General features: G+C 35.6%; 1 protein-coding gene across 3 annotated transcripts in view; it reads right to left on the reverse strand.

The window, feature by feature from the left end:
* The window catches only part of LOC591448 (tectonin beta-propeller repeat-containing protein 1), a 40,774-nt gene that overhangs the window by 4,087 nt on the left and 20,707 nt on the right, over positions 1-15,980 (reverse strand). For 2 of the 3 annotated variants that reach the window (XM_030984210.1, XM_030984211.1), the window contains 6 exons: positions 14,449-14,527; positions 6,970-7,049; positions 2,513-2,575; positions 1,948-2,122; positions 1,225-1,360; positions 411-503 (listed from right to left, as the gene is read on the reverse strand). In XM_030984210.1, coding sequence (XP_030840070.1) covers positions 411-503; positions 1,225-1,360; positions 1,948-2,122; positions 2,513-2,575; positions 6,970-7,049; positions 14,449-14,527 — 626 coding nt within the window. Of the gene's footprint in view, positions 1-410; positions 504-1,224; positions 1,361-1,947; positions 2,123-2,512; positions 2,576-4,710; positions 4,928-6,969; positions 7,050-14,448; positions 14,528-15,980 lie in introns of those variants that run through there. The other variant, XM_030984213.1, reaches the window with a different exon arrangement.

Below are 15,980 nucleotides of genomic sequence, written 5' to 3' on the forward strand. Positions count from 1 at the left end.
CTGATTTAGGTTAGTGTGCCGTTTTCTTCCCTCTATTTACCATTTCAAATCATATAACATACTGTATGGCAAACAAAAATGGAAAAAATTAGGACACCATTTATTCACCCTTTCCACCCTTGGACAATTACATGCACAAGTGTTAAGAATGATATGAAATGACTCTACACATCAACTTTCTTTTTGCTCTTTATGAAACGCTGTAGCAAATTCTGCAGTAGTTTGTAACATTTAAATCATATACATGTAAGTTTACTTTTCTATAAATAATAATAACCTACAATAATAATATTTGACATTTATTTGCGCTCATATGAACCATGCAAGGTATGCAAGGCATGGACCATTGAAATAATATTTTATCTTTTTCTTTTCATAATATTGATTTGAGCAGTGTGTTTTCAACTTACTTTGTGTATCAATAGCCCATACAGAGCACTTGCCAGCCGAAATCTGTTTCAAAGGGGCGACTGACGGTGGAGCAATATGAAACCATGTATCTCCTGCATATGGTGAACATAAAAACTGATTGCTTGATTCATCCACGCCAAGAGGGTTACCATCATGCCCAAAAACATTCAGCTCGCCCATCGAATACTACTCATGAAATTTAAATTTTCAAATGGAGGCACACGTGTACAGAGTACGACGATCATGTCCATAGGAATGTATTGATACCCCAGACACTGTTACCTTTTTCAAATATTATTAAGAGCACTACTTTCATATATTATTATATTAAATGAAATGTTTCTTAAATAAGAGGATAGTTGAATAGCGGATGGGGTTTGAGTGAAATGTTTACCCACTTTATAATAATAATAATTGTAATAGATCCATTTATATATTACAGCTACAGTATAAGAATATACTCTACTGCACTTACGGTAATACAAAGTATCTATTTTTACCCCATGTGTAACTATATAAGCCACAATAATAAGGCACTTAAGCATTCAAAAGGTACCCATTTACTTCACCTGGATGGAGTGTGGCAAATCTAGATTACTATCTTGCCAAAGGACATAAGTGCCACAGCGGGACTTGATCTGCTATCCATGTGATCCACTGTGTGGTGTCATATCCACTACACCACGACACATCAATATATTATACTATAGGAATTGTTGATTACTGGAATCTACTTTGTAGTAGGAAAAATGACCTGTATCAATGTTCAGCAAGAACAAAGCACTATGAATGCTATAAAGATGTATTACATACCTGTACGATTGTAATCACTGACTCTGTTACGATAAAACGCTGAGCCATCCCGAGCCACAGCCCAGACTCTGAACTTTCCTCCGACCGAGATGGATTGGAATGGTTGATCTGTAGGTACATGCATCCATGCTGTACCCTGATAAAATGAAATAATTCAAGAACGAAAGCTCAACTCTCATCTAGTATTGTTTTTCTTCTTCAATTGCAACAATCCTTGTCATGTCATTTTCAATGCAATTCCCACAAATATGGCACTTAAACTAAGAAAAATTAAAGAATGAATACCGTTTGTTTTTAGAATTTACATGTACTAAAGTACATTAGAATTAGCAATTTGTCATTGTGAAAATGCCTTCTTTTTAAAGAATTCTTGTGTATTTTTGCATCATATTCTGAATGACACAAATGTAATCAAGTAAATACTGTAATTTTATATGCCTATGAATGTATAAAACATTTACAATGTTTCCTTCGTAAACTTGAGTATTAGTAGTTGCGAGAGTCCAAAGTATTTTAATTAATCGCAGAACTGATGGTAATTTCAATCTGGCACTCAAACCAAAGATGTTAATTCATCAAAATTACTTGGAAAATGACCTAATGCAGTACACCATACATGAACCACTATGCTTTGTTGCACAGTGTGTCATACACAAATATATATTAAAACATGATAGGCCTTATTTTTTCTAATCCTCCCTGAGAAATAAAAACCTTTCTCACCTCGGGACACGCCCTTGTCACCCCTAGCCTTGTCACGACATCACCGTTGGTTCCGATGGCCCACAATGCAATGGGTCCATCCCATTCTTCGTCCGTATCAACCTGCAGGGAGACATCTTTGAGTCCAAGGTTCGGCATTTGTTTCCATGGACCTGACGTCTTTATTTGACATCTCCTGCAAGTATAAAGATGGTCATCAATTAAATTAAAAAAACATAGATTTATGCATTTAGAAAATGAGTTCCCACCAGGTAACCCTTTACTACACCTGGGTGGAGAGTGGCAAGTGTAGATTAATGTCTTGTGGCGGGAATCGAGCCACAAACAATGTGATTCAAAGATAAATGACATATCCACTAGACCATGAGGCACAACCGCGGCAGTTTGTATAAATGACAACGTAAAATGCAATACGGTTCACATTTCTGTATCTTATAACACATAGCTTAGTTGCTAAGTTAATACATTTAAAAAGAAACACCACCATTTATTGTGCAGTGGATTACCCGATCGCATCTGAGCAAGGCGTATTAAAGTGCTTAGTGTCAATAAAACAATTTCTAACCTGACCCATCGCCTTCTTCTCACATAGTCGTTCCATCTTCTATCCTTATGAAATGCCTTGGTGCTGTAAACAAAGAAACACAACAAGATAAAAATAAATATTGTATTCATCAGCATTCATCATTATTCCCACTCCTACTCCTTATTCTTCTTCTAGTAAAGTAGAGTCTAACATGTGATGTATTGTCGTACTATTAGGCGGGTCTGGTGCAGTATGTGTATAGTGCCCCCTTTTAAATTTTTGGACATCAGTGCCCCGCTCTTTAATAAATAAGCTCCATGGACATCAGTGCCCCGCTCTTTAATAAATAAGCTCCATGGACATCAGTGCCCCGCACTTTAAAAAGCTCCATGTGGTAATTTCCTCTCCAAACGATGTCATCTGTTTAATTTAATGCCAGAGTAACCAACAGCTGAGAACAAACTGGATTTAAACCAAATATTCAAAAAGCTCTAATATTTAGTGCAATAAAAGTGTAATACAATTTTTGGTCACATCCATTAATAATCAATAAGAACTTCAAATAACATCATTTTGATATAATACAAGATAGACAATCTGCATGTGCCCTGTTTACTTACGAAGTGCTTTGGTGAGTGGAAAGCAAAATCATCTTTGGCTTTTGTTTTTCATTCAAGACGATGTGCAATCCATGTGTTTGGTTTGTACATGTAACAAGGATATGCATAAAAGGGAAACTACCTGTGCAAGGTCACCATTTACTAGTGATTAGGGTGCAAAACTGCAGCCTTACATTCACAACTAAGACAAAGTGCACAAGATTATAACTAAAACTATAGGTGATCTAAATTTCATAGTCACTTTGACAGATGGTCCTAGCTGTAATGAATGAAATCTATCATCCTACCCAAACACCTACAAAATAAAATCCCATACACATTATTAAATAGTAATAATAATAAAAGCAGTAGTTTAACAAACCATTATGAAAATTCTCTTTATAAAAAAAAAACCCAAAACACCAAATTGATTTTGAAAACACTTGGAATTTTTCAAGATATTGTGAACCAATAAGTTGCTACTATTGTATAACAAATAAACCAAAATAAGAAATGAAAATAGTATATTAACATGTATAACATATCCTAAGATATCTAGTGTACCAACTAAAAAGAGGAAAAGAAAAAAACATTGCCATATAAATCAGGATGAAATAATATAAATATTTAAACTTCCTAAGCATCTATTTGTTCAAAAGTAGCGTATAATCCATATTGGCAACTTAAACTTTGAATGTTTCATTCCAGGGGGTTGTTTCACAAAGATTCTAAGTCAAATTTAACTCTAAGTTGGACTTAAATATTATGGAGAGCCATTTGTAGCGCTATAATTAAGTATATTCAAAAGCAAACATTCAAGTATTTTAGACTTTTCATAAATTCCACATCAAGAATATGAAATCTCCCATGATAATAGAAAATATGAATGATTTGAATCAACATTTTATGCCTTTTAAAATAACTTTTACAAAATATTTTCAAGGATGCTAACGGCTCTCCATAATTGTTAAGTCCAACTTAGAGATATGTTCAACTTAGGATCTTTGTGAAACACCCCCCAGGATTCAATGGTATTCTCCTTCACCATATTAACAAATACAAATTTTGTTGATAGGTTCGAATAATTATCCATAAGTTTTTACAAGGAGAAATGCATGATAATGGTGAAATAAATTTTATGTGTCTGTGAGGGGGGAGGGGGGGGGCAGGGTCAAAATGAAGTAATGAAATCAAACAGTATGTAAATTATAAAAATATGATTCCCTTCAACATAACTCAAGAGCTGTATGAATTGGGCTAGGTACAGAGAGAAAAAGCTTTGACTAAAAGGAAGGTAAAATAATAGGCAGTGTAAAGCTACTACCAGATATAAAAAATTCAAAACCAAAAATAAAAAAATTGATAAATGACTTGTACCAGGCAATTCTTCTAATGTCATGCTATATTAAAGCCAGGGGGTAGCCTAGACCATTAGGTATCACATCTCATTAGTGTAACAAAAATATATATGCATTATATTTTGTTTTCCTGTTCTCCAAAACTTAATTGGGGGGGTCGCTGTTTTAAAAGAGAATTAATGACATTTACTGTTTATATATTGTACTAGGCAATTGCATCAAATTCACAGTCATGCACATGGAGAAATAATTGGGGCAAAAAAAGATACAGAAAAAAAAAAATCAGGATTCAAATTCAAAATGAACAGTGATATATTACCCAAGGACAAGGACAATCACCTGTCTTTAACAAGAGGTTACATGAAAACATAGGAGTGGGACTATACATCAATATTTTTAACAGAAAGTACCTTGCATCGTCCTGAACTATGCCTGGCATTTTCATGGGAATAGGAAAGAGAGCTAATCCCAGAGGGATTAGACTGCTAGGGGTATCACTGGGTAGCAAGGAAAGGATTATAGAAGAAATTAGACACAAATCATGTTTAATATAGCATTGTTAGCAACTATTATCAATGAAACTGAAATGAAAAGACATGTATATCCTATTATATACCTCACTTAAGTAATCCAGCAATCTGATTGGTCGAAATTGCATTCATAAACTTTAACTGTTCCCGAAAATTCCCGGTAACCATGGTTAAAAAACAGTTCAAAATCCCAATAACCATGGTTATTGGGAAAATAGGTCAGTCTCCATGGTTACCCCATAGGTTTACATGTTAAAAAATGGTCTGAGCGATCGAGGATACCGTACGTGTGCGAAGAATTGGTCGGTAATTTCAATACAATGGAATCTCGATCGATCTTACCGACAATTTTATCTTGCATTGTTGACATGAAGACGAAAATAAACTTGATCTAAATTCGTGCCAATATGCATTGCAAAAGTAAAAGAAGGGCCTGTTTAATGGAGCAGCCGCGAAGCATCCACCACGCGAAGCCGTTTCAACCCATTTTAATGTATATATATTAGAAAAACTGCTATGAATGGTAACAGAGCACGATAGCCGAGCGGTTAAAGGCGCTGATTTGAGTTACATCACCTTTTGAACGCAAGAGATCGAATCCCATCTTCAAAAAAAAAATCTTTTTTAAAAAAAAATTTTTGGGCATATAAAAGTATTAATGACTGCTTTAATATTTGAGAATTTTATACGCTCAAGGGAAGGTTACAATTGGGCTATCACCCTCGGCACGCCTCGGGTAATAGCACAATTCTAACCTTCCCTTGAGCGTATAAAAACAACTGTTTCTCTCAAAGCAGTCATTAATACTATATTGTTGATGGTGCTGTCGACGTACAGTATACAACAATATCTTTTGTAGAAGACAATTAGACAATGAATACATATGGGCCATATATCTCCATTGTTCCCTCCTTCCCTTCCCCATTAAAATGCAGTCTCTTTTTCTTCTTATTCTTCTTTACGCTATCGGTCTCAACCTTCATCTGTATGACCTATAAAATGGCAATCTTCCTCACTCCCTAATTCTTAATTGAATACTGTCAGGTAATAATGCACAGATATGGCACAAGAGGAAAGAACATGGACAACTATATCTGCCTAAATGCAAAAACCACACACGGTCAATTCTCAATATCATTTATGGGCGTGAAAATATGGCAAAGTATACCACATGATTTTAGGAGCAAAAAGATCTAAATGCTTTTCGGAAGGGATTAATGAATCATCTAAATACCTTAAGTTAAACAAAAGTTAAGACTTCTTAAAATGGCAATTACGAAATCTCAGATTAGAGAATTTCTAAAAATATCATCGCATTAGATAATGATATTTTTTTTGTTTTTGATACGGAAGTCGACATACATTTAACGTACATGTATTTACACTGTATGCAGTGAGGAATATTTCTAAATGACTGTTCTATTTCCTTGTTTACTTTCCTTATATAGTTTATGTGTTATATATATGTGATATAGTATAGTACCAACAGTTGTGGCCAAAGACAGGGAACTAGACTCAACCAGCACTTGTGCTAACTTCTGGTACCCCCTATAACAACAAAAATGTACATATAATCTTTCTTGCAATTGTATATGACATACTTTGTAAAACAATGTTTATCTTATTCACTTGTAATGTTATTTATCTTGTGTGATATTGTTATATTTCATGTAATCATGTTGATACATTATGTTTTACTTGTTCTTATTGTTGTTGTTAATAAACTCAAAGTCACACTCAAATTTTATGTGCAGAGCAAATGGGAGAGGAGCTCACAAGATATGTCACAGACTTGCCTATTTGTGTTTGATTGATCGCAACTTCAAAAATTCATAACTTTCTTATTTTTAATCGGAATTTGCTCAAACTTTAGCAGACCTGTTCGTCATATTTGTCTGTTTCTATCAAAGCCAAATTAATATCAGGGTGGACGTCCCCTTCGAGAGCACTCACTATATTATCACTGTATTATTAATATAATTTTAAATAGGGCTGAATTCAGATCTTACTGTTTGAACTCTTTTGCATATTGCCACCCTTCCTTGTCTGTGCTACCAGAGATTGTGAAATCAATCTTCCAGTCAGATATCTGCAGAAGAAAAAAATATAAACATTAACAAAAAATGAGAATAATTTTTTTAAATACTATTTAACATTTTGACATGGTCATGGAAAAGGTTAACTTGTAACTTGGCTTTTCATTTTGGTCTTGAATAGAGTCTTGAATAAAAGCAAAACATCCCTGACAGTTTCAAGAAGAAAAAATCAACACCTAGCATACATGTAAACAAAAATCTCTGTTCATTTTCAATAAAAACAAAGTTTGAAGGACCCTATAATTTCCTTCCTGTTTAGATCAGATTTCAGACGTGAAAATGAAAGAGAAAAGCATGCATTTTGGGCAAGGTTTCATATTTAAAACTTCCTGTAATTTATTATCTGAAATTTCTCCTCATCTAGGTTTCATTCAGGATGAGCTACAAACTTCCTGTTTAGATCAGATTTCAGACGTGAAAATGAAAGAGAAAAGCATGCATTTTAAAGGGGCTTTCACACCGGGCCTTGCGTAGAGTTGCGTAGAGTTGCGTAGAGTTGCGTAGCGACTACGCCGATCGTACGCAACCCTACGCAACTGTACGCGGAGGGACGCGAATGGGTACGCGAGATGAACGCAAAAAATTAAACATGTTTAATTTTTTTCGCGTACCTTCGGCGTAGACTTTACTACGCAACTGTACGCCAAGCCTACGCAACTGTACGCCAAGCCTACGCAACTGTACGCCAAGCCTACGCAACTGTACGCCAAGCCTACGCAAATGTACGCCAAGCCTACGCAACAATACGCTACCCTACGCCAGTCCGACGAAGCATTAAAAACGTATGGTATAAAGATTTTTTTTTGTATATACCTGGATGTAAATTTGGCAGGTATTGATCATTGATCATTCTTGCTTGTAATTCTGTTTGTACTACTACAAGGTATTTCAGACTGACATGTTTTGTTTTGTTATGGTTTATTCAATTTGTGATAATTGACATCTCAGGCTGTTGATATAATAAACAGAGATAAGATTCATAAACTGATGCCTCATGCGAAATGTTATTATGTTTTGTGGAAATCTGTATGTATTTGTGTCGGTTTGTTTGCTTGTGTGTACGTTTGGGGTCCTGTTTGTATGTTTGTAATATAATATTGTTTAATTGAAATGAGCAAAGAAATAATTTTGTATTAAAGTATTTCTTTAAATCTAATAATTGACTAACATTTATATCATTACATTGTCACACACAATACGCTACGGACCAAGGACAACAGATATCGTCTTCAAACTTTCAGGAAACTGTTATGGAATGATATTTTACAAATGAGTGAAAAAATGGATATGGTCAACAAATATCAGACTTCTGTCCACATTTATTCACAAATCAAAATAAGCGCTCTCTTTTGTTGGCGTTTTGAGGTATCAAATCACATCACGTGACCTTGCAATGTCCATCAAAAGAAAGTTCATGTATCACGCTTTTGAATGATACATAGTACAATAATGTAGTACATCAACAAAAATGTCTGCATTTTTTGGAAAATAAAATCTTGAACAAATTAACATTACTGCAAAAATAACCTCAGCAGTTGCTAATACCTACTAAAAAAACTGAAAATTTAACGGTCAAAAACGTGTACCAAATGCTACTATTAAAACTAATGGCAGGTTTATAAATGTTATTTTCTGCAATCACTATTTTACGCAAATTGGCGTTTCAGCCCTATTTCACGCATGCAAAAGAGACCCACTGCCCCTTGGGTGTGTCAGAATGTTATTATTATACTAAGATCAAGTTATGTTCACATGTAATAACATGTACAATTCTTTGTACACTGCACAGTTCATATTGAACTGTCTTTTTAACATATTTTTTTATTATATATGTTTATAAAGCGCCTATGGCTATACTCGCGTCTATAGCATTTTTACATGGCATTTTCGCACACAGTAAGCAACCGTACGCAACCGTAAGCAACCCTACGCCATGCCTACGCAAGCGTACGTAACCCTACGCCAGGCCTACGCAAGCGTACGTAACCCTACGCCAATTGCCTACGCACAGGGTACGTAACTATACGCCGATCGTACGCAAGCCTACGCAGGGATTACGCCGAAGCATCAATTTATTCATGAGTACGCAGCTTAACTTCGGCGTAGTCGGTACGCAACACTACGCAACTCTACGCAGATCCGGTGTGAAAGGGGCTTAAGCAAGGTTTCATATTTAAAACTTCCTGTTAAAATTGCAAGGGCAATACACTTTTCAACCACTTTAATAAAATTAAAAATTAAAAAACCTACACAAGAAAATATTTTACTGTGCATGAATAAATGATATGGACTATATTTGTTGGATGTACAGTTAACAACTACATTGTTCATACCCCTTGTATTTATGATGTTTTTTGTGTTTTCGTGCCTCAAGAATGAAAGGTGGACATTAGGGCATTCTTTTAATACTTTTAGATGTAGGTTTTAATACCTCACATCCTCAAGAAACATAAATCAAGTCAAGACAAGTCAATTTTTAAAACACTCCAAAAGACAAAACTTGGTAAGGGTATGATTAATTTAGTTGTTATTTGTATATATTTACATATATTTTCTTTACGGCATAGAGGATTTGCATATTAATATCATACAAAAGTTGATATTCTTCCTTGTAATCATGATGAACCAGGATTTATGAGAGGCCTGGTATTTCCTGTTTTCAATATTTTCAGGAAGCTTTATGATTTCCCTCACAATTTCATTTCAGGTTTTGCATAAATAGATGTACATGATTTGCACTGTAACTCTACAGAAAAGTTATGCTGATGAGCATTGACGAAAGCTCATGCACGCTGCCGCTATTCCTGATCTAGTTTCTAAAGGCAGTATCATCTACTCTCATCATTAAGGTCTGTGAATGAAACAATATGGCTGCCATGATATGTGTTCATTTGGTTCTGGTTGCATCAGGAATCGTCTTCCTGCTCCTGCCTCAGTCTGAGGGTACTGCAAAAGATGTGGCTTCAAACAAGAATCTTCCAAAATGCCATTTAAAGAACTCAAGTCATGGAATCATCGCCAATTGCAGGAATCTTGGGCTAAGAGCAGTACCTCAGGACTTGCCAATAGAAGTGAATACCCTTGACCTGTCCTCCAACAACATAACAACCCTGCATGACGAGTCCTTCAAACACCTGCCAAATCTTGTTACACTGGCTGCATATGATAACCCACTTTCTGTCATCGAAAGCAAGGCTCTGTGGCCCCTGACAATCCTTAGGTCGGTCGTATTATCTCATTGCAATCTACAGACTATGTCTCCTCTGCTCTTTGTCAAAAACATGCTACTCACCAAACTAGAGTTGGGTTATAATCAACTGGATACTCTTCCTTGTGAATCTCTTGCAGCCATATCAAGACTTTCAAGAATTGAGCTAGTTCACAACAAAATAAAAAGTCTTAACTTCAAGGGATGTTCCCGATGGTCTCATTTGACGGAAGTAACTCTGCGGATGAATGAGGTGCAAGAAATTCATCAGAGTGACTTTCTGCCCCTGCAAAATACTACTGTTGGTACTTTTTCACTGTTTGGAAATAAGATACATAATTTATCAACAAAAGCCTTCTCGCATCTGACTTCCATAGACAGTTTTATACTTCAAGGAAATTCCCTCAAATCATTTGATATTCAACCATTTTTAGGAATGACTTATATTAAAAAACTATCAGTATGGGGATGTGGAATCCATCAACTTCTCCCACCTGACAATGCCAGTGATTATCATACCCCTTATCCATCTATTTTGACACTTGACATGAGGAGAAATTCCGTTGAGTATGTACCTCCTGGGTCATTTTGGGGTTTCATACGGCTCAAGAAGCTGCTTTTATCTTCCAACAAGATAAGTTCTCTCTCCAACGAGTCCTTCTGCCAGTTGACATCGCTCATAGAACTTGACATATCCTCTAACAAACTAGTTTCCTTACCACCTGAAACTTTTGCTTGCTTGCCAAATTTAACAACATTGAATGTATCCTACAATCTACTGCAAAATCTCTCGCCCCAATCCTTTGACGGAATGCCATTAATACGGTCAATCTTTCTATTCGGTAATACAATCACCGATCTTAACAGTGGTAAACAACTTTGGACACTTGGGACTCTCAGGTTACTTGACATATCTTATAACAATATACCATTCATCTTAAAAGGGACGTTTACAGGGCTCACCAATCTGCAGGTACTCAATATATCGTACAACCAGGTTTCCAGTTACAGTAAAAATGCATTTACAGACCTTGTACTCTTGACGGAACTGCATTTGTCAAACGAGATGGTAGTACTCTTGGAAAACACCTTTAAGCAACTTCGGACCGTGCTCTACTTGGATCTTTCATATACAGATATTCAAGTGTCTAAAAGTTCTATTAAACAATTTTATAATATGACATGTTTAAAAGATCTACACTTAGAAAGGGCCAGGCTGAAAGATACAGATTTGTACGATGGGATCAATAATCAGTCCCTTTTCTCTGGTCTCTTTTCACTACAAAAACTACGACTCAAAGACAATTATTTAGTCAGCCTGGATAAGAGAGTATTTCACAACCTTTCAAATGTTTACTATCTTGATATGAATGAATCAAGGATACAGGTGCTGAGGCCAGGAGTATTCAGTCCCCTCTCTTCTCTCAGGTTTCTTTATCTCCGTAAAAACAAACTCGTGGAGATGGCAGGAGACATTTTCCATGGTCTTTATCAACTGAGAGTGGTGAACATCCCAGACAATATTCTTCGTGGTCTGAAACCGACTACATTTGCCCAGGCTCCTCGACTGACTGATCTCTCTTTATCGGGAAATCAAATCAGCACTATTGGACGTGGGACAGTGCTGCCAGCGAATACTTCACTAAGGTTGGACATTTCTAGAAACCCTTTCACATGCACATGCTCCCTGACATGGTTCAGGCAATGGCTGCAGTCAGCCGACATTGATCTCAAACATGCAGAAAAGACACTGTGCTCTAAGACATCGTTACAGGGAGTGGTGAATCAGCCAATCATGGCATTTCATCCTGAAGATCACTGTGGTGCGGACATTGTTCTCATCACGGTTCTGACATTGACAGGTGTAGTGCTTGTGATGATATCCATGCTTGCATACAACAAACGATGGTGGTTGAATCACAAACTCTTTCTCCTCAAACTAGCTGCCATTGGATACGAGGAAATGGCAGAAGATTTCAATGCAGATAACTATCGTCATCATCTCAACCTCATGTTCGAGGAAGCAGAACAGGAGTGGGTTGACCGGGTCATGAGACCTGCCCTAGAGGAGAGGATGCCACATTTACAGAATATTATCTTTGGAGACGAAGGCCTTCACCTGGGTATGTACTACATCCCTGCACTCTATGATGCCATCGACAACAGCTTCAAGACTGTCTTGTTGCTAAGCAACCAGTCTGTCAATGATGCTTGGACCATGACCAAGCTTCGTATGGCTCTGGAGCATCTCAATGATTCGGGACTGGACAAAGTCATCTTGATCTTTGTTGAGGACATCGAGGATGAGAACCTGCCGTACCTTGTCAGGTTGTTCCTGAGTAGGAACAAACCTTACATGTTGTGGACGGATGATGAAGATGGACAGGAATTATTCTGGGCCCAGTTTGAGAAAAGCATGAGAGCTAATAAGGCTATCAACAATGCCATTCCTCTCTAAATTGTGATGCTGATAAGCCCAACATGAAGGTATGCAGTGGAAAATGAGACCCACAGAGCTGAAGTCAGTCATGACAACGGCAAGTCCAAGGCATTTTGCCCCATATACTAGAACATTGTTATCAACTTTGGTTCACCTTTAGATTCCAATACACTGTAGGTTGACATCCCTACGAGAGCTTAACGAGACCAAATAACATGAATTTTAACACTTTCATTGGCGTGTTTCAATAACCGGTCAATTTTCAGATATGCACGGTAAACCACTAGGAGAAATATATAGGCGATAAGGTATTTAGTATCATGTTTATGTTGATGATACGCAGCTGTATTGTAGTTTCGATCCTAAAAGACCTAGTAGTCTTATGGAATTAATGGATGTTCTTCATGATTGCTGAACTAAGAGAATGGATGTCATACAATAGATTAAAACTTACTGGTAATGAAAATAAGACAGAGATGATGGTTATTGTATCTCCTAAACTCAGACATCATCTTCCAGAAAATTGTTCTATATCTGTTCGAAATTCCCAAGTTGAGACATCAGATCATTTTCGTAACAAAGGGGTGATATTGATTCTTCGTCCACATGCAAACAAGTTACTGCATTGAGCCAATCTCTGAATTTTCAGCTTCACAACATTTCAGGGGTGTGGAGATTTTTGACAGAAGAAGTGGGTCATCATGCTGTCCATTCACTAGTCCTTAGTCAGCTGGACTGTTCCCATTCCCTCCTCATTAATGCCCCAGTAATAGAAATTCAAAGACTTCAGTGCATTAAAAACCGTGCTGCTCGTGTTTTTTCTTCAAGCTAAGAGACAGGATCACACATCACCCCTACTTTAATAGACAACTTCATTAGCTACCGGTCGAAAACAGAGTAATGTACAAAGCCGCACTGTTTGTTTATAAATGTACACATTATGTTGCCCCTGAATATTTGTCTTTCTTATTACAATCTTCCTGTCACTCCACGTATAATCTTCGCTCAACTAACGATAGGTGAGCGAAGTTTTTATTACAGTGGTCCGGTTACATGGAATAGGTTACCTTGTGAATTATGCTGTAGTATGCCAGTTTAATTATTTAAGAAGTATCTTAAAACACAACTATTTAAATTGTAATTAACTGCATTACATTACTATCATATATTTTGTTAAGTTAATTCATAGATATATTTATTTTTTAAAGCGCTCTGATCAGTTCTAAATTGGATATAACATTATAAAAGACACAATTTATTATTTTTATTATTGAGGCCACCATCGACATTAAACAACCCGCTCACTAGCGCCGTCTCCTGCATTCACTAACTCTGTAAATTTCCCATGTGTATTTTCTTTATGTGTTTAAAAGTAATACGTCATTTCTGAAAATGTGGTAATTATCAGAATTAAAATCATAAGCATAATCATCATAATCAATGTAATCATAATCACTGTAATCACAATCAAATTCATAATAATAACCATAATCATAATCATCATGATCATTGCAATCATAATCATATTCATAATCATAACCATCAGTATAATCAAAATCATAAGCATAATCATCATAATCAATGTAATCGTAATCATTGTAATCATAATCAAATTTATAATCATAACCATAATCATAATTATAATCCATCATAACCATAACAATCTTAATCATAATCATAATCATAATCATAATCGTGATCACAAGCACAATCATACTCCCAATCACGCTCATGATAAACTTACCCACTGCCAGAGTGATGAGGGCATCTGCACATTGTCTCTCGATTCAATAATCTTCCCAGAATCATTTGTCCACAATCCTCTAAAGAAATAATTAATAAATTTACAGGCACAGAAACAAAAGTTGAAAATTTACATGGAATTATTAATCTCCTTTGACCGAAGGAAATTAAATGGGATATTCATGTAAATACAAGTTTAATTTGCTACAATCCAAATAACAAGGTACACGTTTAACAGTTCGTTCCAGAAAAAACGAAAACGAGAATTATTGATGTTTTATCATAACTTAATTACAATTATACTTAATAAATGACACATATTTGTAAAGCTTAGATCCTCCTCTTTCATTTGATCGAACTCATATAATGCATATTTCACGCAAGAGTGATTAAATCAAAATTGAAGAGAGGAAACCTAAAAGTTATTTGACAGGCGGTATCTGAAATTCAAAGAGAAAATCACATTTCTAGAAAGTTCATTCCCTGCCCTTTCATATGACACCTCAATCAGGAAAAATGAGCCAGGAATAACAAAGTTCTGTTTGTTTAAAGTAATGCTTGCATTTCCATAATTTGACTAAACAAATTCGTTTTCACTGTCTGCCTGCCGTAGCAACAAGCAGAGTTGACAAAAGACTTAACCCCCTTTCGTTGACGATCAGCAATGCATCAAGTCTTTTGTCTTCTTCGTGCATGGCTGATCGTCAATGAAACAGAGTTAAGTCTTTTGTCAAATGTTTGTTGCTACAGCAGGCAGCCAGTGAAAACGAATTCGAGAAAAAATCATGGTATTCGTGGTATTCTTTTAGACTTATTTCAATTTTTTTAACTTATCGTAAAATATATGTAGTTGTCAATGGTCATGAGTCTTATTTGAATGCTGTAGGATGTGGAGTACCCCAGGGATCCACTCTTGGTCCACTTTTATTTCTCATTTATATGAAAGATATTTGTGCAGCATCTCAAAAGTTAGAATATATTTTATATGCCGATGATACCAGCGTCTTTTTATCCTATAACAATATTAATAATTTGATTCTTGATTTTAATGATGAATTATTGAAAATAAATTAGTTTAAAATACTAGAAAGACTCACTATAAGATTTTTACAAATATGTTAATCGATATGATATGTTGGTTATTTCTTTAAATAATAATGAAATTGATCGTTGTAGTTCCTTGAAATTTGTAGGCGTAACAACTGACAGTAAATTATCTTGCATGGAACACAATGATGTTATCTGCAGGAACATTTCTAAAAGTATAGGTATTTTGAATGAAATCAAACATTTTCTTTGAAATATTTCAATTATAATTTATGATGCCATTATATCTCCTTATTTTAATCATTGTAACCTTGACTGGGGATCGTCAACTGATCTTGCAATGAGTAGACTATTATGCTTACAGAATAGAGCTATTCAATTAGTCTAACATGCCGGTTATTTTGCTCATACTAAACCTTTATTTCTGAAATTAAAACTTTAGAAATGTTTATGATGTTTTTACAATGGATTAAATAAAGATCAATT

The sequence above is a fragment of the Strongylocentrotus purpuratus genome, unplaced genomic scaffold (assembly GCF_000002235.5).
Source record: "Strongylocentrotus purpuratus isolate Spur 01 unplaced genomic scaffold, Spur_5.0 spur5_scaffold_14, whole genome shotgun sequence".
NCBI classification, from domain to species: Eukaryota; Metazoa; Echinodermata; class Echinoidea; order Camarodonta; family Strongylocentrotidae; genus Strongylocentrotus; species Strongylocentrotus purpuratus.